The 27,774-nt window shown below is 40.0% G+C and overlaps 1 protein-coding gene across 1 annotated transcript; it reads left to right on the forward strand.

Annotated features, from left to right (window-relative positions):
* Positions 1-109: 109 nt before the first annotated feature.
* LOC110954669 (integrin beta-1-like) lies at positions 110-27,774 on the forward strand. Its single transcript, XM_022199298.2, has 16 exons — positions 110-440; positions 12,179-12,245; positions 12,729-12,814; positions 14,876-15,095; positions 16,256-16,426; positions 16,517-16,755; positions 16,863-17,018; positions 17,207-17,302; positions 17,432-17,521; positions 17,998-18,138; positions 19,256-19,458; positions 19,805-20,043; positions 20,129-20,351; positions 21,840-22,072; positions 22,610-22,776; positions 26,475-27,774. Exons 2-16 carry the CDS (start codon positions 12,179-12,181, stop codon positions 26,538-26,540), a joined length of 2,397 nt encoding a protein of 798 aa, XP_022054990.1. The 5' UTR covers positions 110-440; the 3' UTR covers positions 26,541-27,774.

Below are 27,774 nucleotides of genomic sequence, written 5' to 3' on the forward strand. Positions count from 1 at the left end.
TCACCGCATCCGAGGTGAGGCGGGTTCACGACCCTCCGGTGTGTTTGTTCCTTTGCCCTCTGAGTGCCGCAGCTCCTCCTGTGGAGGCGGGGTCTAAATAATAAGAAGAGGTTTGTTGAAGTGGACCTTAAAAAAACGCCTCAGTAGCAGCAGCAGTAGAGCCGTAACGTGTTTGGACAAGCCGGGGGTCCCTCAAGCCGTATTTAATTTATAATATTTTAATTTTTTAGATATGTTAGCTCCACCCGTGTTGTAATCGGAAACGCAACGTACTTGTCGCATCGGTGCGGTTTATTAGCTAAAACAAAGCGGACCCTCATCACGTTTTAAGCTAGTCCCTCGCGTCTCTAACCGTTTTTTATTTCCTTTAAAGAGGACACTTTTTGGGGGGCAAATGTTGCTCTGAATCCACAGAAACATCAGAAACTTCTCAGCTTAAGGTGAGTTTTGTTGTTTTAGCCCACATTTGTCATGTCTGGCCGGTGTGCCAGAGTTAGAGCGACAGAAAACAATGTAAACGGCAGACGGAGAGAAGCGAGGAATGCTGAAAACTTTGGGTGTGGGTTAACGATAACTAGCTAGCGGTCGAGAGACACGCTGGTTAGTCTCCTCGGACTTCATGTATTTTGGGTTTTTCAACAGCTTGAAATGTGAAATGTTGGCATCTTTAAATCTACACCTCAAGCGAGCTCCTCAATAAGTCTTAATTTGGGCTTTTGTACAGAAAGTAGGCCAAAAGTAGCCGCTTTTTGCTACCAAAGAGGGCAGTGTGGTTGACTAAAGAATGAGAGGACAAGACATTTTTAAGGTTTAATCTGCCACAGAAAACCTATCAGATACGACTTGTCTGAAAAAAGACTTTAGTTTCTATGTAATTTACATGTTTTATTGCTTCAAGAAGTGATAAATGATGTGACTTCTGTTGGGACAGTGATCTTAAAATGCATTGCATAGTGTTTTAATCAGTCTTGGAAGAAGTTTCATTGTGGTATTTTCTAAGTTTTATGGTGCTCTCAATGCTTATGCAGGTGAGAAATAGCCTTAAAGTTTAAGAGAGATGTTGGAAAGCTTAATTATTTTTGAGAAAATAAGTTGTAAAATGTTGTAATTGTCTGTAACTGTAACTAATGATTCCCTTTTTGTCAACCTGGATTTTTTTTCTTCTTTTCCCGGAAAGTGAAGATTATATTTCAAAGCAGCCTGTTATTCCTGAGGAATGTAGTTAAATCACCATTTGTAAAACCAATCTGTGAAATGAGTTCAACATTTGTGCCAGTTTATGTACTAAAAAACACGTTTCAGCTCCATCCGAGTTGCCTTTAAAGTTCCCACCAATGAGCAAAGCATGCAACAACATCCCCTTTGTTAACTGAAGTCATGTAAAGAATATCCACAGTTTGAGGCTGGTTTGGTCGAGCTCCATTATGGCCTGTATAAACTGTGGTTGAGGATACAGTACGGCCAGGAGGTCTTAAAGAAGGCCAGTTTGGTTAACCAGAATCTCTTGTCGAGCCTCGTCCACAGCTGTGATTCAGAAATGTCGTATGCGGCACTTAAATTGGACAAGATTGTTCTTGCCTGCCTCATTCACTTCCTGGAAAAGAATTGTAGCCCGAGGGTGTCTCTTTTCTCCCTAGTGAATCTAAAGCAGAAGTTTGATTTACTGAGGTAAACCAGTAATCTGTGCTCACCAACTTCTTGCTACGTGGCCTAAATTAGTGACCATGGATTAAAATGGCTTGGGTTAATTACTGGCCCGGCTTGGCTTATAGACAGCAGCGTAATGACATAGCAACGGCGCCATATCGAAGTGTGAAAACACATATGTCTTTGATGTTGTACAGCAACACATGACATGGATGCAGATAATACACACCAGGCCTGGTAATTGTAGACATGAGGGGAGACGTGTCTGCTGCTCCCTGTGCATCACTGAGTCACTTCCCTTAGTTACGCTGTTGTGATGTTTAAGCAGGCAGTGCTTTGGTAGGGACTAGGAGTGTCCGGGGCAGTTTGAACGGTCATTTAACATTACTCAGCACCGGTTCCTTTACCCCCAACCTGTCAGATGTGAGTCATGGATGACAGGTCTTCCAGTGATGGCAGGAAAAAGCATGTGGGAGTGGTATGTTTGAAGATAAATGGTTCAGACAATGTCCTTTGTCCTTATCTAAAGCCGGTGGTAAAACGTTGAAAGTCCTCACAGCGCGGCAGACATGTGAAATAGTTCAAACAGCTTGAGAAGGTGTAGTGAGAGACGCATGAAGGCTGACAGTTTAGGCTTTAGGTTAACAGTACAACAATCCCACAAAAAATATTAAGAATCATTTGGATTGTTATGATAAAATCAACTGATTTACAGAGTGACAGAAAAATATTTCACAACAGTTTTCTTTCTTAGGACTTTAAGCTGTTTTCGTGACATATTTAAAAATGTGGTGTATTAATCAAGTTTTTATTACCAATTTATAAATGGATTGTGACATAACTTCAAAAATGATAGCCTGGTTTCTTTGTAAAGGACCAATTTTTGGGGGAAATCCAAAAGAATGTGAGAGTCTGTTACCCCCAGTCTTGTGTTGGTCATATCCTGGTTTTGGCTAATTCCCAGGATGCTCTCTTCCACCTAACTTGTATGAGCAGCAGGATGTTCAGTGAGCAGCAACCAGGCTTTTCTACATGTTACACATAGATCCTTAAAGACTAAACTCTGAATCATCAAAACACTTAACAGCTGACTGAATAATGATGTGCTAAAAGTAACTTTATAAAACATACAAGGGGAGCAAGATGCATAAGGTCTTCAAAAGTATCTTAATTTCTATGACTTTAATCAATGAAATCCAGACTTAATAAGTCCTTAACTTACAAAATATTCAAGGAAATGCTGCTGTGACTCACACAGGTGTTGTTTTAGAACTAACTTCTGACTTTCTTGAGTGAACTCTGGGTTCAAGTCAGAGTGAAATGGGGAAAAAAGGACCCCATATTTCAGTGACGTAGTTTTCCGTGACAGTGTGGCGTTAGTTAAACTGGAATGCATTATCTCATCTCTCTGAGGAAGACTGGGAGATCTGAACCTCAAACCGGTCCTGCAGTTCATACAACTCAATAAACGCATAGAACTGTGTCCAGAAAATGTTTTCAAATCTACATGTACGAAAAATTCACTTAATGGCTTTTATATGTTAAAACGCATGTTAAACGAGCTTATACATGTCGGAATTGACCCATCTCACTTCACTCTTGGTTTTGATACTTGAGTTTTATTTATTTATATTTCCGGATGTTAATAATGTAGAAATCTGGATTATTAATTTTACCAATTAAAACACATGACAAGCCTTTTTTTTTTTTTTTTTTTTTCATCGGAAGCTGAAACGTGGCAACCAGATTGATCACGTTCTTCTAGCGCTGCTTTGTATCAAAAACATAGATGGAAAAAGAGACTTTATCTGTTTTGACAGCACTTTGAGTCCATTATTAGTACGCCTCTGGGTAGATATGTTTAATATAGAGGATGTTCCTGTGTTTTGGTTTGGTTTCCTTCCAACATGCTGAGCTTGCGATCAGAAACGAGATGCTCTTCCTGATCCTTCAACACCCCGCTGGGCAGAACAGTGGCGTCTGGGTGTGGTTTCATTAAGCGGCATGGATGAAGAGTCATGCTGAGTTGTTTGGGGACCCACTGGACCGTGAGTGGACTGTGACTTTCAACAGCAGGTGTGGGCCGGCTGGCTGACCGGGTGGCAAACAGAGTCTGTGGGTGGGTGGAGGGGAGAGGACTCGGCTAGTTTTGTGGGCCACCAGATGACCCACCCAGAAAGAACAATGACAGGCTATGGAGCACCACCTTTGACTTCGCCTTTCTTCACTGAAGATCCTAACGTTTTAGTGCAGCTTGCATCATCTGAGCATTTTGCTGATACAGCTGTCAGATTCTTAGAACGAGATCAGGAAGTGGTTAGGCTTGTATTGCCTATTTCTGATTCTGGAGTCATTTTGTAAAAGAAGTCAAAAAAGAAGTCAAAAGGCCATTTAAAACAGCAGAAAGAGGTGAACACGTACAAGTACAATCTGTATTAAATCATACAAGAATCATGTATACCATACAGGTGTGTTTTTAAGTTCTCTAGGGCTTTAAATTGTGAGGAGTCCTAATAGAGATTTACATTTTCTAAGAATTTGATGAATAGATGCAGCAGAACGGCTTGTAAATGTATTCTGACATATACTCATGACCTTATGTAGTTTGGTAGAAAAGGCAAATTGGATCAAATTAGAGGTGTAACAGTTAATTTCCAATCTGACGTCGCTAAACCAGTAAAGCACCTGAAAATTAAACAACTACATTTAATAAGGTCATTTTTTGACCTAAACTTAAACTCTCTTTTTTTTCTAGCTTATCAGTCATGAAGATTGTCTACTTTGTCGTTAGCATCTTTAGGTTTTGATCTGTTGGTTGCACGCAGCTAGCAACTTGTAGACCTCACCGAGAGATCTAGAAATAATGATCAGATTTTTGACATGTAATAACAATATCAATTTAGATGATAATTAACAGAATAATATAAAAATAATGGGCAGTTACAGCATTAAGTCTAGTTTGTAGTTTAACTCAGAGTCATGCTTTAAATTAAGGGTTAATGTAATTCAAGGGATGCTGTGTTTCCGACAGAATGAGGAAAAACTAAACATGGTGTGTTTGGATTCTTTACCATTACATATATTTGAGATGTTGTTGTACTCTTAGTTACATAAGTTAGCTACGCAGAATTAAAAAATCATAATGCAGCAACAGCTACAAACTGAGCCAACTTAAAATCATTTGCACTTGATAGTTATGGACTAGATTGTGTGGTATAGTGTTGAAATGTTTGCGTGTGGGAGTCGGATCGACGTGCACTTCTTCTTTCATGAGAAAAAGTGAGTGAGCCGCCCATCAGGGTTTTAGTGGTACACAGTGTGGTTAACCCTGGATTGCATGAAAAATGAAGCACTGAGAAACCAGCAAGAGTCGTGGTACCATCTCCAGTTGTTTTCTGTTTGTCTCATACATGCACAAAGGTGAATCGCTGGGTTTAGCTGTTAGCGCTTCTCTACTGAATTTGCACTTGTTAATTTTTCTAATTTTTTACCATTGTATGTATACTGACTTCCTGTTGTGTGTTCAAGATGGAGTCAGTTTCGAAACCTGCTTGTTTTCAACTTCAGATAATCACAATCGTTTAACCGCTTCTGTCACCTTTTTTTTTCGTCAGAGTTCATCAGGGGAAGCAGTGCATCAGCAAAACATGTTCAGCAGGAAACTCTTTCTGCAGGTGCTGCTGTTATGAATTCATTTCAGGTTGATATGGGGGGAGGTGCAGAACAGATTTTTAGTGTTTATGAAGGTTTCTAATGATCAGTTTTCTGCTTAATGTTTAATAGCGTCAAATTCAGCAAAGAAATGTGACCGAATCTTATATATCATGAACTGAGACATGTAGTGGGAACATTTAAAGGCCTATTTGTTGGACTGTGGTCATCCACAGTCTAAACATGGACTTTGTAACAGAGCACTAAACACTCACAGATGTGCTTTGCTCTACCTATAGACAACACTGGGCTTGTGTGTTCAAAGCTGTATGAGGCTACAAGGCCCAGACGTTTCAGAAAGGCAGATAATCTGCAGAGTTTATGGATGTGTTTGGCTCTTAATCAGATAATACAACTCTTTCACTTGACAGCAACCACACATTAGCTTACATTCCTCCACTTAATGAGTCTTTGTTCTTAGCCGCTCCCAGCTGAGCACATGTCTGTTTGCCCTTAACTGTAACTTCCTTAGAAACCTCATAAAGTTGTTGCTGCAGCGTTTCACAACATCAGCGAATGGCCAAATCAAGAAGACGTCTCCTACCCCAGACTTTGCATAGCAAGTTTCTCTGGTGAGCAGTCAATAGGGCACTGTACCAGGGGTAAACAAAGAAATAGTGGTGACACATGTCTGCACAGTCTGAGTCAAAGCCCTCATGCTCACCTTCTGTGTTTGAGTGTCACTTCAGCTGACCCTGACGGAAGAAAATCCCAGCTCTGCTTAAAGTGAAAGAAAACCCACATGGCTGTGTACAAAAAATGGACACTATAGTGTCACCGAATTTATTTTATTTTAGAGTTTTTGTGTCAGGCTGCAATGATTTTTGCTAAGGTGGAAGCAAAACTAACAGTTAAGTGTAAATGTGTATATATATATATATATATATAAGTATATTGTGGATTTATTATGTACATTTTCTGGCAGTTTTAATTTAACATTTTGCAAACAGCAGTGCAATGCCTTTTTGGCCAATCCAGTGGATCAAAAACAGGAAAAATCCAGGAATATGACATGAAATATCATTGATGTTTGGAACCTGTGATTTTTAAAGCAGCTCTTGTGCACCATCGCAGACAGTTTAATGATCCAACCAGAGCTACCTTAGTGTAAACCATTTTCTGATCTTTGGTGTTTGGCCAATTTCTACCATCTCACAATATGTAGGTAGCGTTGCCCAACATGCATTATCATTCTTACATATTTTCAGTTTATATGTGTGAATTTGCAGCTTTTCCATGTCCATTCTTGACATTTTACTCCTTTAAACTGGAGCTGAACAATGAATCATTTTTAAATCAGTATCACAGTTTGAAATAAGGCAGCAACGAAGCAAACGCTGCAGTTTAGAAACTACTTCATGCAGCTTGTCTGACCCAGGGTTTAAACTGTAGTGGGAATCGGTTTTAGAAATTCCTGCCTTGCTCCTTGTGCGAGAGTCACGCTTTTGATGGTATCTCATTTGTTAATGGTCAACTTCAAAAGAATCATATCTTGAACCAAATCGCAGCATCTGCAGTAAAAAAAAACAATCAGATGTTTTCACCAAATCCTTCAGTCATGCTCCAAAAAAAATCATCCCAAATCATCAATCAGAAATACTGCTCTGCTGTCCTGTTAGTGCTGCCTCTCATTCACCACAGAAACGTTTTCTGAGGAATGCCGCTGTAAAGTAGGTGGAGATGCGAGACAGACAGTCGATTCTTTGCAGGACAGCAGAGGAATGCGCTGAGTGAATTTACATCAGTCAGAGTGTGGCTTTGGTCCCTGAGGCGTACTTCCAGACCACGTCCTCTGACCTGTCTGGAGCTGATGGCAGCCTGTGGACCATAACAACTGCCATGGAGGATTGAGTTTCAGTTGAATCATTGCAGCAGCTGTTGGAAGAAATTCTTCATAAAACATTTGTCTGGGCTTGTAAAAGAAGTTGGCATGATATTGTTCAGCAACTTTAGTTAGCAGGTAGCATGTGCATGTTCAGACAAATCCAAAGAGAAGTAAGATGGTGTTTTGTCTCACTTTAATTCAATTTTTTGACCTAATCTCTGCAAGATGGTGGTGTCTTTTAAGAGTCATATGTTGAGGCTTTGGGAGTGGTTGGGTTGTGTAGATTATGTACAACTACCTGTGAAGTTGTGTCCATCTCCTCCAAGCTTGTCATCATTATTGTGGCTGTTTTTTGTCCAACAGATTGGTGGCAATTCAGATTATTTGCTCTTCCACTGAACCTGTACATTATTTTCTTGATTAGTCAATTAGTTGTTTGGTGTGTAAAGTGTCAGAAAATGGTAAAAAATGTCAATCAGTGTTTCCCAAAGCCCAAGATGATGTCCTCACATGTCTTGTTTTTACTGCAGCCCTAAAGATATTCAGTTTACTGCCATAGAGGAGGAAAGAAACGAGAAAATGTTAAAATTAAATTGATTAGGCGAGTATCAAAACAGCTGCTGGTTAAATAAATAATTTACAACTAATTGATTAATTATTGCAGCTTTACTGTTGTCAGATATCACAATGAATTATAATCTCTGAATAAAATTAAGACGTGGGCAGTGATATAGATCAAGGATGTGATTGTTACATCCAACAGATGTTGTCTGGTGTGTAGTTTTGACTTCAGTTTTCTTCACCTTGTCATATTATCCAGAACCAGCTTGATTCTATTAAATATTTATACATTTCAATGATTTGTATGTCTGGAATCTAAAGAACCTGAGAATTGATTTTGTAATTTTCACTGGTTGAAGAACACGATGACTAGGGAACTGCAACTAGTAGTTATAAATTAACCTGCAGATTTTTTGTCTAGTAGTTTGTCGATAAGATTTCTTCATCTTTATGCTACTAGTATTTTTTTCAAGCATCAGTCCAACCCTTACCTGCTTTATTATTGCAGAAAAGCAGCAAGTCATCACATTTGCGTAGCTCTATTTGTTAATTTGATGTCAATTCGTTCAGAAACAGTTAAGTAACTTGATACACAGGAATGGCTGAGATAACTTTGCAGATCTGACATGAGATTAAGGATATTGTAAAAGTAAAATCAGGATGAGGAGTAAGTGATTTCAAGACCTTGTATTGCTGCAATCACATGTCTCTATTTGAGAAATTCTTGGACAAACACTGCTTCAGTTACTGCACTTGTACTGGAAAGAGCTGAGCTGCTCTGGCTATTGTTAACAGTGGTGCTGTTGTAAGGAAAAATGGTGACGCCACCATTAAGCGCCTCACACACAAAGCATTTGTCATCTCTGGCTTCTCCAGCCTGACCATACAAAGTCATGATTAGCTATAGTTTACTCGTGTTCTAAATATTAGGCTCTCAGGTCTGTCGTCACGACTGCTCATACACCACAGTGTTTGCCAGGTGATGAAGACGAGGGTTAAATGAGGATGACTGAAACAAGAAAAGCTTGTGTTAGTTTTTAAACATTTTCTTAACTTGGCGGCAGTTTTCCTGTTCATCATTTCACACCTTGGCAGCTTTGTCTTGAGAGGCTGTGTCTCATTTAAACATTCCTCTTTTTCTAAATTTTCAAATCTGTCATTTGTTGTTGACTTAACTTCTCTGATATGTGCGATTCATAAATGTTTCGTCATTTTTCATAATGGATTAAACAGCACATCGTAAGATACCAGTTCAAGAGATCCATTAATGTGGAACCAACAAGCAGCCAAAGCTCCAGGAATCTCTGTGTGTTTTTGTTTTTAAAAAGAATTGTGTAAAAAGATTTGATTGTCGCAGTGTCTCAAATGTGGTAATTCAGGCGCTTCTGAAATATTTTTTTATATAAATGCATCTTGTGAAGTTGTGAAATATTCTAACAAGCATTTTACACTTTCTGACACTCTGGAGACAAACTGTTGCACAAATGAATTTCGAACATGTTCTGAAGCTTCGTCAGTATTGAAAATAAGTGTTAATTGCTGCCCTTTTCACTAAAAAAATTCAATTTTCTACATGCAATACCTCATATTGTTTTTGCAGATGTTTTTTGTTGGAGCCGGAGCTTCTAAAACGGGAATAATCTGCTGAAGTGCTGTTTGACCTCTTTCTCGCTGCTCAGTTTACTAGTGACCCATCTTTTATCATGTTTAACAGTTTTGAAGAGCATTTTACCACCGTCTGCTCTGGATCAAACCTCCTCACTGTGTCTCAGCCCTTATCAGCTGTGATGCTGACAGGGTAGGAAGTAACACTGACGTTACGTCCCAGCATTTCTATTGAACCTGTAAATTGTGCCGCTCCAACCATCGGACTCTGATTCATAGTAGATGGTGTTGCATTGCTGTCTGAAGGTTGTGACACACTACAGGACATTGAATTGAAAGCCGTCATGAATGAACTCAATGAAAAAGAAGTAAACATAACTTCAAGAAACCCTAATAAGTCAAGGGAGATCACAATTTGAGATCACAATTACATCTGGGATTTGTCATTAATATTGTATTCAGGATAGATGTGGAAGCAAGCTTTCTTTCCAAGGTTAACATTCCCCAATATTAGCACCACAAATGCCATTGCCTCTGACTAATGGAGGCGCTGAATGCCTTCCAATCTGTCAACTCTCTGCAATTTGCAGCTCTGAGATCCCCAGAGCGGTAAACAGAGATGGTCTACAGGAATGTCTGGGTGGAGCCTGAACAGTCTGTGCTGGTTTTAATTTTCTGAAGCATCCTACCAGATATGTTGTGTTTCGAGCGTTTTGTGAGTCTTGCCTCAAGGTGGTTGGCAGCTCTGTTTGGGAGCGATGTTGCAAAAAAAAAAAACGGTATCCATCTGTTGTTTGTGGCTTGAAAATTTGGTAAAAATCAATGTGCATCGTGCTATTTCTGCTAGATGGGACGCTAATTGTCCGTCATGTTTATCTTTGGTAGCAGTGTGTAGCCTATATGGGAAACTTGCATGTAAGTTGATCACGAGGCCTCATTTTGATAAAATGAAAGTCAGTGGACAAAAAAAAATCTTGTTTATGGCTTTAAAATTTATCAAAATCAATGTACACCATGCTATTTCTGCTAGATGCAACACAAGTTTTTTTTGTTTGTTTGTTTTTTAGATGCAACACTAGTTGTCTGCCATCATGTTTCCTTTGGTAGCAGTGTATAGGAAACTTGCCTCTCCATTGGTCATTAGGACTCATTTCACAGGATGTGGCTATTTTGTGGTTGCCTGCACCCTCAGACCCGCAGCACAGCTGCTAAACTATGACACCTTTTCACCAGGCAGCTGCTTTTCATTCCCTCTGCTTCTCTAATAGTTAACCGTAAACTTTGCATTTTCTCGTTTAGTACAAATAAATAAATGGCACTTTTGTCTATTGACCCTGCTTATTGTTGATGGACTATTTTGGGATGCGTGTGTTTGACTTGGCTGCTTTCAACCCAGAATATTTCCTACGTTTATGTTACTGGGGCAAACACACAGAGAGCTGGTCAGAGTTTCTGAGTTTGAGGATTGGGCAGTCAGTCAAAGAAGTGTGTCACTGCAGTTGTGGGGAATGGCAGAGAATCAGGAAGAGGCATGAAACCGCCTGACCAAATATGGGAACACACACACACACGTGAACTCATCTACCTCTTGTCTTTGTGTTCTGCTATGAAGTTGTGACCAGAGCTGTGTTTTTTTTTACGTCGTCTGGTAGAAATATTGACCCACCACCGAAGCCAAGTTGTCTGTGAAACTAACAAGCTTTACATTTATCTCTGTTTAGTTGTGTTTTTGCTGTTGCCGCTGGGTGGTTTATGCTTAGCAGTTCGTTTTAGTGTGGTAGAAAAGCATCATGGGGCTGCTTAATAAACCACAGTTATTCCTCTCCAGCTTACATTCTTAACTGTGGTAGCTTGAAATGTCTGTCATCTTAGTATTCAAGCTGCTGCTCCTCTGTTACAGTCATTACATGTCTGCTGTTCAACTCAGCGTTGTGAGTTTCTTTGCATTAGACTAAGTACCTCAAGCAAATGTGGCAATTCTCTCACTTCCTTGACATTTTTATTACATCTTTTCTGTCTGCTGTCTTGTCTTCCTCTGTCGTTTTCTTGTTCAGTCGTGTTGAGATAGCCAGCTAACTTTTACATAGGTCTGACGGAGCACAGAAGTTACAAAACCTAAGCAACTGTGCAGTATGCTGGTTCATGGAGGTGCTGATGAAGTGCCAGCACAGTGTGGGTGAATCATTCCTCCATATTTGGAATGGGCAAGATGGGAATTGCTTCTCCTCAGTGCTGCAGAACCTCATCATCAGGACAACACCACATAAGAAAAACCTGTGTTGATGCATTACATTGCAATAAAACAGTATTTTTTTAAATAGTCTGTTTATTTTGGTGGTCTGAGTCAAATTACAAAAGCAGTTTTTGAGGTTCAGAATGTCACGGAAACATTTGAAAAGAGGAAATTGGTGTGCTGTGAAGCTTTGTTACATAGAAAAAAGAAATCTTGAAATAGAACTTAATGTGTAAACACCATACCAGAGATAGTCTGTTTGGCGAGAAGAGCAATTTGCCACATTTTCCTGTGTTTGCACACATAGAAGTTGTGTGATCACACCATTCAGTGACTACGTTGGTGTGAATCACTTTAAAAATGAGGCTGTGTTGCATCAAACCTCACCAACCATAACTAAGTACATGTGACTGGTAAAGTTAGACTGCACTATACGTTCCCATACAGATGCAAATGTCTGCCAGTACTGGAGGTGAAAACAATATTTTGTTTTTGGTTTTGTTTTTTCAGTAAATGTGGCCACCTATAGAAAACTGTACAACACTTCTATTTCTTTCATCCTGTGGTGACCTACTTCACGTTTTTCTCTTTTACAGATGGATCTGCGGTTACTTTTACTAGCAGCATTATCAGCGGCCCTCAGTAGCAGCTGGGCACAGCAAGGTAAGAAGCAAGGACACAGACATGTCAAATTTGTGTTTTTCTAAGCTGTTAAATATTAGCTAACCTGGAGCTGAGCATGTTTTCAGCTCTGTGCAGCGTGTACAGTATTATTATTACACCTCATGGATCCAGCTTTTCTTTTGGTTTGTTGTAGACAAAACTGTTAAAATCATGTTTCAATCGAGTGTTAGAATAGTTTCAAACTTGCTTTCTTTCCTTCATTGCTCCTGGTTAAATCTTGTATTTCTCCATTCATGATTTTATGACTGCGTTGGTCGTCTTGGCTAACAGTGGGAGGGGTTTTTATTTTTTTATATAGGGTGAAGTCATCTTGGTGAGCTGCCTAGAGCTCTTCCCAGCATGACTCAGTGTTCTGAACTGGGAGGGGGATGTATTTTTTTCTTGGAGCTACAATTCTGGTTTGAGTTAGTGAACTAATGGAAAAACTGTCGGCTAAAAAAGAACTTGTGTTGTCTCTTGCAGAGGGAAGCATATGCATCAAGGCAAACGCACAGTCATGTGGAGAATGCATCCAGGTCTCCGAGACATGTGGGTGGTGCTCAGATGAAGTGAGTTGAATCACTGAAGTGATCATGATGCTGTTTTATCATCTAGAAGATCTTAAATGGATTTCCATTTTCCTGGTAGCCATCATCGTGTTCATGAATTATACGAACTATAGTGTCTTTGAAGAAGACAATACTTGGATATTGACATGCATACTGTTTAAATAAATAGATGCCTGCATGTAACCTGTACTTAACCTATAAGTAGTACAGAGTTAAGAGATTAAAGAGACTTTCAACTAAAGTCAAATTAACCACAACTGCTCCGCTTATTGTAAACATCAGCGCTGCTGCTTCTCGTCTTCACTGGAAACTTGGGCACAGTAAAGCTGTTTAATTAGGTGTTTCAGTACCCACAGCGAGTGTCCTTGCTGTGGTGGCACTACTGATTCAACAGACCACAGTATGTGAGAAGACTGACTTATAGGACCATGAACATGAGGTTAAACTTTACTCACTCATTCACAGCTGGAATATATCAGTAGCCTGCAGGGCAAACAAATGTAAAAAAAAAAAAAAAAAAAAAAAATCAAGAGTGAGGTTAATGAGAAGTAGAATTTTAATACAGTTGCTGCTTTGATGGGAGTCTGATCATTTCAACATCAGACACTGTAGCCAGACCACTGAAGGATTATCTCAAAATGCCGTCTATTTGGAAATATCAAAAACATCCCAGTTAAAGCTGTATCTGTTAACTTTAAAATATTGAGATCTGATTGGTCAGCTCGTCTCTGTGAAGCAGCCTTTACTCTGAAACTAACTAAGCTTTTGATTATAATTTAATGAAAGCATCTCTTAGGGTTGGGCATCATTTAGCATATGACAAGACAAAGCCGCATTCCTGCTAAATCTTGTCTGTGCTTATCAGATTGCTCACTGTTTTCCAGCCCAGAGCTCATGAGAACACAACGTGACTGCAATTTTCGTGCAGTCATGGTTGGTTGTTGTTTTGCGCAGCATGAAAATACAAGTTTTGATCTTACAGAGAAATGACAGCGCTATTAAACAGCCAAGATTCATCATGTTAGAAATGATCCAGAACAAAGTGCTTTGTGATTTTTCACTGCGATTTGAGTGCATTAACTTAAACTCAGTGTAGACTTCTCTGGAACTAAGATGGACAAACTCGTAATGTCTCTCTCTGTGTTGCCCACTCTTCTGTACAGTATTTTCTATACTCACCCCGCAAGTCCAATGTTCGTATTTGATTTTTATCTTTCGAATAGATCCTATCTGATATGCACGACTTGACGCAGAGGAGAAATAAAACGTTTCTCTGGGTCATGTGGTTTTGAAGGAATTGGGTCAAAGCACTTTTTCTGTTTTGACTGAGTTCTTTGTCTGAAGTTCTCCCCCACTACGCCTTGTGGGATTTCATGTGCATCCTATCTATATTCCTCGGCCCTCGTCATCTGTTTCTCCTTGGGTTTTTTTGTTTGTTTGTTTTTTGCTGCTTATGAACAATGGCCTACAAACAAGACTGTTTAGAGCAGTTTATGTAAAACGGATAGATTTTAGTGGCCTCATTGGCTGGAAAAAGTTCCATTGCTTCATCTGACATTCCATTCCATTACTTGGCCACATGAGATTTGAATCTGCAACATTCATACTCTAATGATTAGTGAGTTCATCAGCTGAAAATAATACAAAAGTACAGCAGTTGCTTTTACGCAAAGATCTGGAACTTGTAAAATGACCGGATTATCATTTAATTTCTGTTTTCTTCTTACATGTTTGTCAATACACATTGTGTTACTGAGCTGGTTGTCGACATGTTTCTTCATGCCAGTCGTACCAAGAGGAATGCCTACACATGTACAGGACCTTTCCAGATGTTCCTGTGTATACCTTTTGAAAATTGCTTTTGGTTTTTGTGTATGGAAAATCATTATTTATCATGTCACGTTCATGTGCATAGATTTCTGCAACAGCAAGGTTTGCATCTTAAAAAGGTTCTACAAAGAAAGTGTAAGCCCAAGGAGCAAAATATAGAAAAGTAGTTTTGTACTTAGTGCAAATTGGATTTAGAATGATCCTCTTAACAGCCACTTTTACTCTTTGCAGAAATTCCTCACTGTAGGCCAGCCTAAGTCAGCCCGCTGCGATGACGTTGAGTCCCTGAGGAAGAGAAAATGTGATGAGAAAAATATTGAGAACCCACGTGGAAACATCGACATCAACACCAATAAGCCGGTTACCATTCGCAACAGTAATACTGGGAAACTGAAGCCTGAACAAATCACCCAGATACAGCCTCAGAAAGTCACCCTGACACTCAGATCTGGTAAGTATTCAACTCTGGCAGCCTCCTGTTTTAATGCTTTATCACTGCAATGGAGTTATTTGGTTGAAACTGCTTTCCAAAGGCAGCAAACAGTGTTTTATATCGCGTTTATGTTGACTGGTACTGGAAGCGTGAACCAGTCTAAATAGGGGATCCACCAGCTCTGGAGCAAAGTTAGAAAGTCAGTTCAAATTTATTTCAGTTATTTCATGTCAATTACAGTCAAATTCTCTCAAGACGCTTTACAGAGCCCATATGCCTGAACCCCCAAAGCAAGCCTGAAGGTGACAGTGGCAAGAAAAAAAACTCCCTTTTAACAGGAAGAAACCCTGAGCAGAACCCGGCTCATATGAGGGGAGACATTTGTTGCTGACCGGCTGGGTTGAGAGGGACAGAAGAGGTACAGGGGGAAGGAATGGTACAGGGGAAGAGGTGGGGTGGGGGGCAAAGAAACATTTTAACACACATGATAAGAGTAACATAGATGATACATATAAAGTACAAAGCAACATGGAAAAATATTATGCTCTAGCATTAGATATAGTGCATATATAGCTGGTAATTAAGAAGCAAATAGTGTGTAGATGAGCATATCTACTATAGTAAGGGCGATGCAGAATAGGTTAGTTAGTTGGTGGGACAGCAACCACAGATCAGAAGCATCCAGCTCTGGGACCAGGGACACTCGGAGAAAGAACACAGGAAGCAACAGTTAGTGTAATGCAATAATTGTGTATATATAGTACATAAGTAATGAGAGAAGGCCTCAGTGCATCACTTATCACTGGAATCACTTTAAAACAGGCCAAAAGAAAGATTTACTTCAGAATCTGTCTGTATGATTTCCTTCACATCTGCTAATTTGAAATGATTAGCAACTAGATTGAATTAATTCTAATAGTTTCAAGAACGATTAAAAATATTGTCAACCATCTTTGCAATTCTTTTAAACTTTTTATATATTTTTTAAGTGTTTACAATTTAATATTCTCAACAAAATTGAATTTTCCTGTGACTGTGTTTTGTTGTCAGTCTTGAATGTGGTGCAGCAGTGAATGGGAAGAAATGTCGAGGTGCACAAAGTTGTCAGCCTGCACATCTGTTGTCTTTGTTACTCTCAGTTTCTCTTGCACTGAAAATGGTCTATTTTTGTCTTCAAGGTGAGGCACAGACTTTTGACCTGAAATTCAGGCGTGCTGAGGACTACCCCATTGACCTGTATTACCTTATGGACCTCTCTTTCTCCATGAAAGATGATTTGGAAAATGTCAAGAACCTTGGCACTGACCTCATGAGAGAAATGCAGGCAATCACCTCAGACTTTAGGATTGGTAAGAAAAAAATGTGCCTCTAAATGATAGAAAACCTGCAATGCTACATTTTTACGGTCTTGATTAAAATGCAACCTCTTTTATTTCTAGGTTTTGGCTCCTTTGTCGAGAAAACGGTCATGCCTTACATCAGCACCACACCAGCCAGGCTCATCAACCCCTGCACAGGGAACCAGAACTGTACCAGCCCCTTCAGCTACAAGAACGTCCTGAAGCTGACGAACAAGGGAGACGAATTCAATCGCTTGGTCAGTCAGCAGCAGATCTCTGGAAACCTGGACTCTCCAGAGGGCGGTTTTGATGCCATCATGCAGGTGGCGGTTTGTGAGGTGAGGGGTCAGCTGCGATGTACTTTCCTTTTCTTCTGTATGTTGGCAAGCGCCTCTTATAAATAAGTAAAATATTAATGAGGAGACCCTCTTTGTCTTCATCCCAGGAGCAAATCGGCTGGAGAAACGTGACTCGTCTGCTGGTGTTTTCCACCGATGCTGGTTTCCACTTCGCTGGAGACGGCAAACTGGGCGGCATCGTCCTGCCCAACGATGGGAAGTGCCATCTGGAGAACAACATGTACACCATGAGCCACTACTATGTACGCGGTTTATCATTTATTTAACACACACAGTGCGTCCAAGCAGAGCTGACAGAGCACTGAAGACATTATTACTGCTGGTCTCTTTTCATGTTGATGCTATCTCCAGGCTCACATTGTTCCTGGCAGTTAAATTTGGCTTTTAATTTCAAGTAAAAGGTTAATATTTCTGTGCCTGTGTTTGATAGGACTACCCATCCATCGCTCACCTGGTCCAGAAATTGAGCGACCACAACATCCAGACCATCTTTGCTGTAACTGAGGAGTTCCAGCCAGTTTACAAGGTAAACTTTGTACATTGTGCTTGCAGAAGAGTCCCCTCCATAAGAATGTTGACCTTTTGTGTAAATCCCAATATGATTCAAAAGTAAGCTAAAATGTGCTCATTGTTTTAATTCTTTTGCCATTCGCAGGAGTTAAAAAATCTGATTCCTAAATCAGCTGTTGGCACCCTGTCCTCCAACTCAAGCAATGTGATCAAACTCATTATTGATGCTTACAATGTAAGTCAAAACTGCACCTTCTTTGAACACTGACACCCCCTGGCAATATGGGATTGTTTTAATTTACATTGTTACTTGATTTATATCACATTTTTACATATTTTGCCTGTCATTTTGAATTCATCATATGGGCCTATGTGGTCTGTCTTTTCACATACTAAATAAAGATTACAGTGAAACACCACTAGAGGTCATGTATTTTCAAATCTTTTATGAAAGCAAGTAATTAGATGCTTCAGAAAAGCTTTACACAACATAGTGATACCTGCCAACATTCATATTCAATGAAATCTGTCCATCTTAAAAAATGAGCCCAAATTCTTTCTTGGCTGTACCTTCCTCCTTAAAATTATAATCATTAAAAAGGCCAGGCTCTATGAAAGAGATGTTTGCTTACACGGCTTCATTGATCTACTGCCCCTGCAAATGCGCTGTCTGTATTGAGTATTTGAGCTTTTTTTTTTTCTTTTCAACAGTCATTGTCATCTGAGGTCATTCTGGAAAATGGTAGACTGCCAGAGGGAGTTTCCATCACCTACAAGTCCATCTGCAAGAACGGTGTGGAGGGAACAGGGGAGAATGGCCGGAAATGCTCCAACATCTCCCTCGGAGACGAGGTAAAGAAGATCTTTTTTTGTTGCAGTTTGTTTGCACTTACAAAAATGATACGCCTGGGGGTAAATTTAGATTGCAAACCTTTCAACTCATGTAGAACCAGTATCGCAGCAACAATGTATTTGATGAAAGTGCTCATTCCTTGACAGCAGATTTACTTTATTGCCTTCAAGTCCTGATCAGGGATGAGTAACTAGCAATCAGCTGTCTTCCACATTATTGTCTCCTCCTTGTTCCACATTAAGAGGAAAAGTGGCAAAAACACATCCCCCTCCTCTCATTTTTCATTTTTTTACCCCATTCTTTCCCTGCCTACTATCCTCAAGTGTTAATTCCTCCCACCTGAGATGCAAGTGGAGGATGTGAGGAAGAAAGATGAGATGAGAGAAATCAAATCAACTGGAATTTATCAAAATGAGGCATTCATCCTTCAGAGCTGCTGTTTAAAAGCAACATCGGTTAAATATGACGTGTGGTCCGGCTGCACTGTGTCTGCTTTGCTTTGTTACAGCATACCGCTATATTTAATGATCTGTCAGATAAACCTAACAGTGTTCATGACAACTTAGTATATATTTACTTTAATTCAGTGAACGACATAGCGCAATGTAGCAAGAATGCACAGATGTCATATTTTATTTTTTATACACACACGTGCAGTAAAGTTTAACAGATCTCTTACTAAACAAAGAGTGACATGTGTTCCGATTGTTATCTGTTATATGCACACATTTGTCAGTCCTGCTCGGACGTGGTTCATATGTAATCCAGCTGTGTTACGAGTCTTTTATATATTGTGGTTGCCATAACGACATCTGCATCCTCACTTGTAGCTTCAACACCTCCTCTTTACTCTACTTCAGATACGACTTAGGAATTTAGATATCCTTCAAGGATACGACCAAGACTAAGATCAGTTTCTCGGTCACAGATTGGACGATGGTGGAGAGACGAGACAAGGTGGCACAAATTAGAAAAATCAGAAGAGTCACCAAATTGAAAACAAATGACTTCCAAACCTATTGCATGTTAAAAATCTGCTGAAAAATGGCACAGTATGCTTTCAGGCCTTCTCCTTATTTGGTTTAATAACCCTGTAAACTCCCCTCCGGCTTCCAGGTGACTTTCAAGATTTCCGTCGAATCCCAGAAGTGTCCGTCGCACGACAAGCCTGAGGTCATCACAATCAAACCGCTGGGCTTCACTGAGGAGGTGGAGGTGGTTCTGAAATTCATCTGCGACTGCGAGTGCGCCGCATTTGGGGAGAAGAACAGCAAGGAGTGCAGCAACGGCCACGGGACCCTCGAGTGTGGAGCCTGCAAGTAAGCATCAAGGCAGGAGGGTGTACAGAGCTGCTTCACAAAGCACAGCACAGGATTCATGTGTTTATAGTTTCCCACCACAACTGCACGTCTTTCAGCAGAAAGGAAAACTCCTGATTATAACAGAAAAGGTGCACTGATAAAGTGAAAGAAAAGCTGTTCAATTTCACACTTGAAGGCAGAATAGATAAAAACAGGGAAAGTGTGTGTTTTTCACATTCTTCTCCCACAAATTTACACCCGCTGATTCAAACTCGTGTTCTTCACTAGTTTCCTAAACATTTAGTGTACTTAGTTTGTCTTGTTTAGTTATTATCCTGTGGTAAACCTTTATTTTCTGTGTCAGGTGTAATGAAGGACGCATCGGTGGACAGTGTGAGTGCAGCAAAGACGAAGTCCGAACTGAGGACCTGGATGCCAACTGCCGAAAAGACAACGGCACTGATATCTGTAGCAACAACGGCGACTGTGTCTGCGGTACCTGTGAGTGCAAGAAGCGGGAGAATCCTGCCGAGATTTACAGTGGACAGTACTGCGAGTGCGACAACTTCAACTGTGACCGCTCCAACAACAAGCTCTGCGGAGGTGAGGAAGTAAAATCATTGTAAAGACTGACACCAGATTGCCGTGAACTCTTTGATCACCTTTGCCATTGACTGTACTCTACCAGGACACGGACAGTGCGTATGCAGGAAGTGTGTGTGTGATGCCAACTACACCGGCAGCGCCTGCGACTGTTCCATGGACAACTCCACCTGCCTCGCCAAGAACGGCCAGATCTGTAACGGCCGAGGTATTTGTGAATGTGGAATCTGCAAATGCACCAATGCCAAATTCCAAGGTCCAACCTGCGAGATCTGTCCCACCTGCCCCGGTGTCTGCACTGAACACAAGTGAGTCTGAATCTTTCTTGCTCTGCAAGAGATTTAACATTCCTTAACACCTAAAGTTCATTTGCCAACCGCAAAGAAGATGCACAGGATGCACTGAGTAACGTCAGTGCACAAGAACGTTTGGTGAACAGTGATGGAAGACGAGGCCGCATTGCTTTGTTGGGTGGAATTTTTTAAAATCTCCCTGATGGCAGCTTGGATAGAAACATGGTTGTGTGCAAATTGTACAGCAGAGTTTTCTTATCGCTGCAGCACTTGAAGCAGACGTATCACCTCAATGCAAAACATGTTGCTGTTAGCACCAGAGCTAACGTTAGCTACGACAGTCCTGGTACCGGCTAAACGTGTAGCCATCCCATAATAGACCAGATGATGAGGTTCCCACAATTTACTTGAAATAATGTGTTCCAGACATTGAGGGCGCTTCAGTTTGCAAAAAATAATATTAAAATGTTGAATATAGTCGCTATAATTGAACTTTGAGTTTGCAGTAATCTGTGAATGTAGTTGACGGAGGAAAAATGCAGATAAATACAGATGAAAAATCTGCATTTTTGTTGTTAAAGTTCATGTATATGTCTGTTCATCGACTCAGTTCTCAATGAAAATTTATTTGAATTAAAAAACTTTGCTTATTGTGTCAAATATCGCTATTTGATCTTTTGAAAATACAATTAATTCAAATTAATTAATTACAAAGCATCTAATTAATTATATAATTTTTTTGTAATCGTGTCCCACCACTAGTATATTTACTGTAGTGCCCTCTTCTTAGATTCACTGAGGTTTTTTATTTTTTTTATGTTTCCCAGTTGGAATAAATTGAGAAATTATTCATGCCAGAGCGGAAAGCAAGAAGTTTTTTTTATTTAATTTTTTTTTTTTTTTGGAGCCTCGAACTCACAGCAGGTGGTTTCCGTCTGCTTGCAGCGTGTTTTTATGTGAGCATGGCTGTAGCTAGAGTTAAGCGATTAAGCGATGGCTTTTTTTTTTCCTGGAAACTGTGAATTATGTAAAGATGTAAGTTTCAGTATCGTGGCCTGAGTGGTTTCTAACAGTTTGACTATGGCTCTGCATCAGCGCTTCAGTTTTCCTTCGAGTCCAGAGAAATGTAGTTCACTGAAGCCGTCTTTATACTCAGTCCGAGTTTCTTGCCAGATTGTCAGCACACACACATTTTCTTACATTGAGTAAGGGTGATTTGTGTCTTAAATTCCCCAAACTATCAGTCCTTCTCTTCTTAGCTCTCTTTTCATCTGTTACACAGCTATTTGTGGCACTTATCCCATGTTTTCACCAAACACAACACTGTGAGCGTCTCTGTGGAAAGAGTCTGACTGTGTCTGCTGGTATCCCTGCATTTACATAATATCACATCACCATCTCTCTGTGACTGCTGGTTTTCATTCTGCCTTCAGAAGACATTTTGAATTACTGAATCTAGTACACTACGTAGAGCGACTCAACCTTACGTCTGTGTTTCTGCAGAGACTGCGTGCAGTGCAGAGCGTTCAAGGAGGGCGAGAAGAAGGACACGTGTGAGCAGGACTGCAGCTACTTCAAACTGATCACGGTGAACGATCGCGACAAGCTGCCTCAGCCCACAGACCAGAGCTTCCCACTGACCCACTGCAAGGAGAGAGACGCCAATGACTGCTGGTTCTACTACACCTACGCCATCAGGAATGGAACCAAGGAGGTCTACGTGGTGGAGTCACTGGGTAGGGTTTGTTTTGGACAAATTATGACCAAAAACAATTTATCAAAACCAGACAGCAACTGTCATTATTCTCTAATATTTATTAATATACATAAAGGTGTTCGGTTGGCCGCAAGATTATTTTACAAGTCATCCTCACTAAAAGAATACTTGTTTATCAAAGATCTTAAATGTCACTTGTATTTGGTTGTTACTTCAGTGTTACAGTCTACTGTTGCACCTTTAAGTCAGAATATCGACATATATCCTGGACAACGTTGCAGAACCTTGTTTTGTTCGGTATAAACGATTAAAGGCAGCGTGAGTGAGTCTTTGTAACGGCATTATAGTGTAAAGGCCTTGTGTTAAATCTGCGTTTCATTCATTAGTTTGCTCTGCTTGATTATGAAGCTAATGGATTATTGTAGCTTTCACATGGTCACTCTGTTCCATGGAAAATGGATGTGTTTGAAAGACTCATTTCTCGTCATATAAGATGTCTTTTACTGACTTTAGCAGCAGATTTCATTGGATCTTTATGCATTTGTTTTTTTTCCAGAGTGCCCGGCAGGACCCGACATTATCCCCATCGTGGCAGGTGTGGTCGCGGGCATCGTCCTGATCGGCCTCGCTTTGCTCCTCATCTGGAAGCTGCTCATGATCATCCACGACCGCCGAGAGTTCGCCAAGTTCGAGAAAGAGAAGATGAACGCCAAGTGGGACGCGGTGAGTTAGTCACACCTGAAGCAGCTGTAGTTCAGCTTTAGACTTAAATCTGTTACACTGTTTAAATAGTACTCAATCCAAGGCTTGCAGCTGGTGTTCTTTCAACTTTTATGTAATTTATATCTGCTATAATACTGGAATAATTAGTTAGGGAAATGAAAATGTGGCTGACCTTTGCCATGAATAGGATTGAGTTGGTATAATTATGGGACTTCAATTGCTCTTATACCGCAGTAAAAAGCATCATAAGTAAAAAACAATAGGGATAGGCAAATTATCGTGGTCGATATTTGACGTTTTACCGATTGACATCTGTAAATTATCGACAGATTATCGATGCTCTACTCCTGATCTGATGCAGCTCCTCTCTCTGTCTGTCATCACTCTATGGTCTCAGAAATGTCTCTCAAGCAGCAAAAAGTGAACAAGAAACACAAACCAAGAAATCTGCTTTTCTCACAGTGACCAACTGTATGCTAACGGCTAGCGGCTAAATTACAAGGCAGCCTCAGAAACAAAATGGCAGACCATGAAAAAAATCTGGAAGACCATAATTGACAAGGATTTCAGATATATGGACCTTAGTGGACAATAAAAGTGATAGAACTGAGACAGATTTATAAAACAGAACAGCAGATGTAACTGCACACTGGAAAAATGCCCGTCTCAAAACAAGAAAAAAATACTTATTTCAAGAAACCTTTATCTTGAGATAAGTGACAAAATCTGCCAATAGAACAAGTGAAAATGGCTTGGTAAAATTTCTTGAAATAAGAAATGATATTTAGAATATTCAGATCTTAAAATTAGCAGGGAAAACTTATTTTAATCTAGATTTTACCAGGATTGTCAAAATTAAGCCAGACATGTTAAAAAAAGTGACAGTTTTTCACTCAAAAACAGATTTTTGCTTTCATGTAATCTCGTAATTTGAGATGTATTAAACTTGTTTTGAGTTTTCTTGTAAAATACAACTCAAAACAAGATAATTTAAAAATTGTTTGATTTAGGATGCCCTGTCTTAAAACAAGTCCCTCCATCTTGCTGAAATGCCACTTAAGTGAATTTATGTTAAACCGAGTGGAATGAGACATTTTGACTAAAAATAAGGCAAATAGACTTTGTAAGATTTTGAGTTTTTGCAGTGCAGGAGAGAATCTCATCAGTCTCAGTCGAAAGTGTCCTAATTTAATCACTTCTATTTATATTTTGCATATTCAGTTATAGTTATCCTTATTTATGAAGAAGCCTAGTTATGAATGACAAGCTGTTAAAACATTACATCAAATGTGTATCGGTTCCAAATCTGGTTATTGATCTTTCTCAAGCACCAATAATTGGTTTCGGCCCTAAAAAAGACTAAACACCCTTTATCAGTTGATCCCTAAAAGGCAGTACAGGTTCCCTCAGAGCATGTGAAAGAAGAAGTGTCGGTTCTGCTGTCAAACGTGACGTACGCACTGAAAAAATGTCTACAATGCGTGGAAGCACAATGAGGGAATGTGCAGCTCTGCGATCCTGATCGCCGGATCAGCCCCGGTTATATGCAGCCTTGTTTAGTCTGTCCTCACTGAGGGAGTGGCCTTTGCCTCCGCTGTCAGTGCTGCCTCTCACTGTCCACATGCTACAACTGCACAACCATAAAAGGCAACGAAGCCGAGAAAAGAGGAGGATGACCGCTGATGGAAAGCTCTGCTGCTGCTCAGTGTGTGCCAGTCACAGCAGCAGTGTTTAGGCATTCATCACAACCAGCGTTTGTGCTAAATTACTTTTTGAAAGAATTAGTCACCATTTGCCTCACACAAAGCTGTTGTCTTTGCATTCCCTCCTTGTGCTTTGCTGTAATCTAGTTTTTCCAAGTTTATACCAGAGACCCTTTTACTGTTTTGTATCCATTTAAATTAAATATGAAAGAAATATCTCTTTGATCAAACACTTTCCTTCAGACTTCTGTGTCAATACTTCCCTGTCCTGCTTTTTCCTGCTGCTCTTCATTTCCTTCTTTTCTGTTTTCCTTTTCGTCTTCGTGTCAGCAAGGGAATCCCATTTACAAGAGTCCTATTAACCAGTTCCAGAATCCCAGCTATGGGACTAAAGCCACCGCCCTTTAGGTCAAAGTCTGTATCACCTGTCGGCTTCGTGCATGTGTTTCCCATTTAATGACTGTGGTGAAATGAAAGGTTTGCTGTCTGCATGGTGTGAGATTAACACGCCCAGCCTCCCCCACAGTGTGATGGAGGTGCAAACCATAACCTGGTGGATACTACTAGTAGTTACCAGACTGCTTTCTGACCATGTAATCTAACCAATACTGATTTTTGTTGTCATGTTTTTTTCATGAAAGACCTTTGAATTTAAGTGCAGTTTTCTATAGTCCCATAAACCACAGTTTCTGTTCTCCCTCAGCAGCACTGTAGCTTTTGCCCTTTGAACCCTTTGAAGTGGTTTTCTGTTAGTTTTTTGTTCCTATCACATTTTTACCGTACTCTAAAAGAAGGAAGTTGAATTTCTTTTCTTTTTCACCTTCTACAAACTAGGCATTTCTCCCACTACTCTGCTGATCACCTTCACGAAGATGTTTCACCATGCTGATTGTGTTGTCCAACAACTTGCTCCTCTGTGTAACATTTTTGAGCCATGTTCCATTTTATTTTGTTGCTCAAGAGCTTTATTTCCCCTCAATCTCTCTAATTTGTTTTCAGACTTGTCTCCTCTCTGCTTGGTTTAAGTTCACCTGAATGTGTAACTAGTCGTTTCTCAGTTGCACAAAGAAGCGCTGAACGTTTAGATTTTGTTACAGGATCTTATACAAACGGTTGATTTTGTAAATGAGACGTGTATAATGCAGCAATTTTGATGAAATATTATCAATTTAAGCTTGGATTTGGTTATTTTTGTGAGGCGGAACAAGGACCTTTGAAAAGTAGAACACTTTACAATAATAGTTCTCTCATCTTTTCTAGAAGTAATTAATTTTTTAAGGTAACTTGCCTTTCAAACATGCTGCCAAGTTTTGGGCTTCTGCAGTTTTCACATTTTATTGTCACTTTTAAAAGTCAGGGCTGCATGTCGTAGACAAAACATTGAAATTCATCATAATAAGCAGAAAGGAAGCAGCTTCAGAGTCACAGTATTTACTGCTGAAGTTCAGCTCATCGAACATGCTTGATAAAATCTTGCTTCCTTTTAGACCCGACCACACGCTTCTCTTGTTTTGTTGTCACTCTGTTTTGCTTCATGTTCAGCTGCAGAGCTTACCAATACAGGGGGTCCTCGGTTTACGACGTCCTCGACCTACGGCGTTTTGTCTTTATGTTATACCTGGTTACAGGGGGTCCTTGGTTACAACGTACAGCCTTTCGTTGTTATGTCAGAACTGGTTATGTGGAACTAGTTGACTAGCGGAGTGTATAAATACGTTGTCACACGGCTTTGGTCATTGGTCTTCATGACTTTTCCAAAGAACTGCTCGATATCGTGATTCACATAATGGCTTTGTTTACATTTTTGCTGGAGTTCTGACTTACGGCGAAATGCGTCGCGATGTAGGAACAGAACTCCGACGTAAGTCTAGGACCCCCCGTACTAGGATTCTGTTGTGATGCCAAAAAATCGAACCATGTGAAAATCTTGTTAAAGATTTTTCCTCTGCTGTGTCACTCACTGCTGTTTCCCATCTGTCTGTTTGCATTCCTCAGAGTGAGAACCCGATCTACAAAAGTGCCGTAACAACCGTCGTCAATCCAAAGTACGAGGGCAAATGATAGAGCTCTGCCTTCCTTGTGACAACACTGTATGGAGAAGAAAGCGGGCTGGGATGCAGGGAGGGGTGGGTTTTGATAATGCTCACTGTTTGTTTTCTTGTTGTTGTTGTTGTAGCAGCCACCAAATGATAGCGATGCATTTTGCCACTCTCTGTTTGTTTTACTAACTTGTTTTTTTATTTCCTATGCATCATCTGAAATGTGTACAGTCTGTATAAATGTGGGGCTTTTGTGTTTGTTGTTCATGTTATTTCAACTCGGGAGAATGTGTTTTGTAGTTTTCTGCGACAGGACTGGCGACGTCATGGAGAGCCTAGCTGTGCCTTTTTTTTTTTTTTAATATATAGAAGCCATCAGTGTTTTGTTGAGGGTTGAATTGGATGTTGAAAATTGCCAACAAATGAAGGGTTTCTTTCCAAATTACCACAAGGACAGTGTTGAGTTGGAGGTGAGCAACGGTCTTAAAATTGATCTGCCATCTGAGCAGAGGTCTTACTGTTTCTGTAATCATTTTGACGGAGGTGGTACCACACTTTTAAATGTCTCTTTGGATTGAACTCTTCAAGCGTAGCTCCAGTTGGACGATTGCGACCGCCGTGAAATGTGTACAGTACATTCAGGGTTCTGTGTAAAGCCATACATGTATTCACAGAACAGGGCTGAAGGCGATGGTATGTTTGTTTTTTGGGTGACTTAATCCATCTGAGCAATCATTTGAAAATGTATCTTTGTCTAGAAAATCTATTTTCTTGGGCTGCCTTTCTAAATGAAAGGTCGTCGGTGTACAGTAATGTTACGGTTCGGCTCCGGGTTTTACTTGCTTAATTTAAAGCCAACTCAGGTCCTTAATTCTTCTCAGCAATGCCAAATACACACAAATCTGCCTTTTTGCTCACTAAACTTGCTTGTATTGAAATGCCTTGTTTTATTTGTACGATAGGAATTGGGAAAAGATCCCAGTTTTCTTTTTCTATACATCAGTAATTCCACCCAGCTCTTTTGTGGTGCTCGATCAAACAGTTTTTATTGAAAACCAATAGAAATGGAGATCATGTCATTTAGTCTTAAAGTGGTAAAGGAATGGTGTCTAGATTTCTAGAGTCTGTGGTTACTGTAAACAAAAGGTTACGCTTGTCACCGGTGTTTTTAAGTGCCTTTTTTTTTAAATTTCCACAACACAATTGCAATTCTGTTTTCTGAAATTATTTATTGAATAAACTTTCCAAATAATTTA

The sequence above is a fragment of the Acanthochromis polyacanthus genome, chromosome 9, assembly GCF_021347895.1.
Source record: "Acanthochromis polyacanthus isolate Apoly-LR-REF ecotype Palm Island chromosome 9, KAUST_Apoly_ChrSc, whole genome shotgun sequence".
NCBI classification, from domain to species: domain Eukaryota; kingdom Metazoa; phylum Chordata; class Actinopteri; family Pomacentridae; genus Acanthochromis; species Acanthochromis polyacanthus.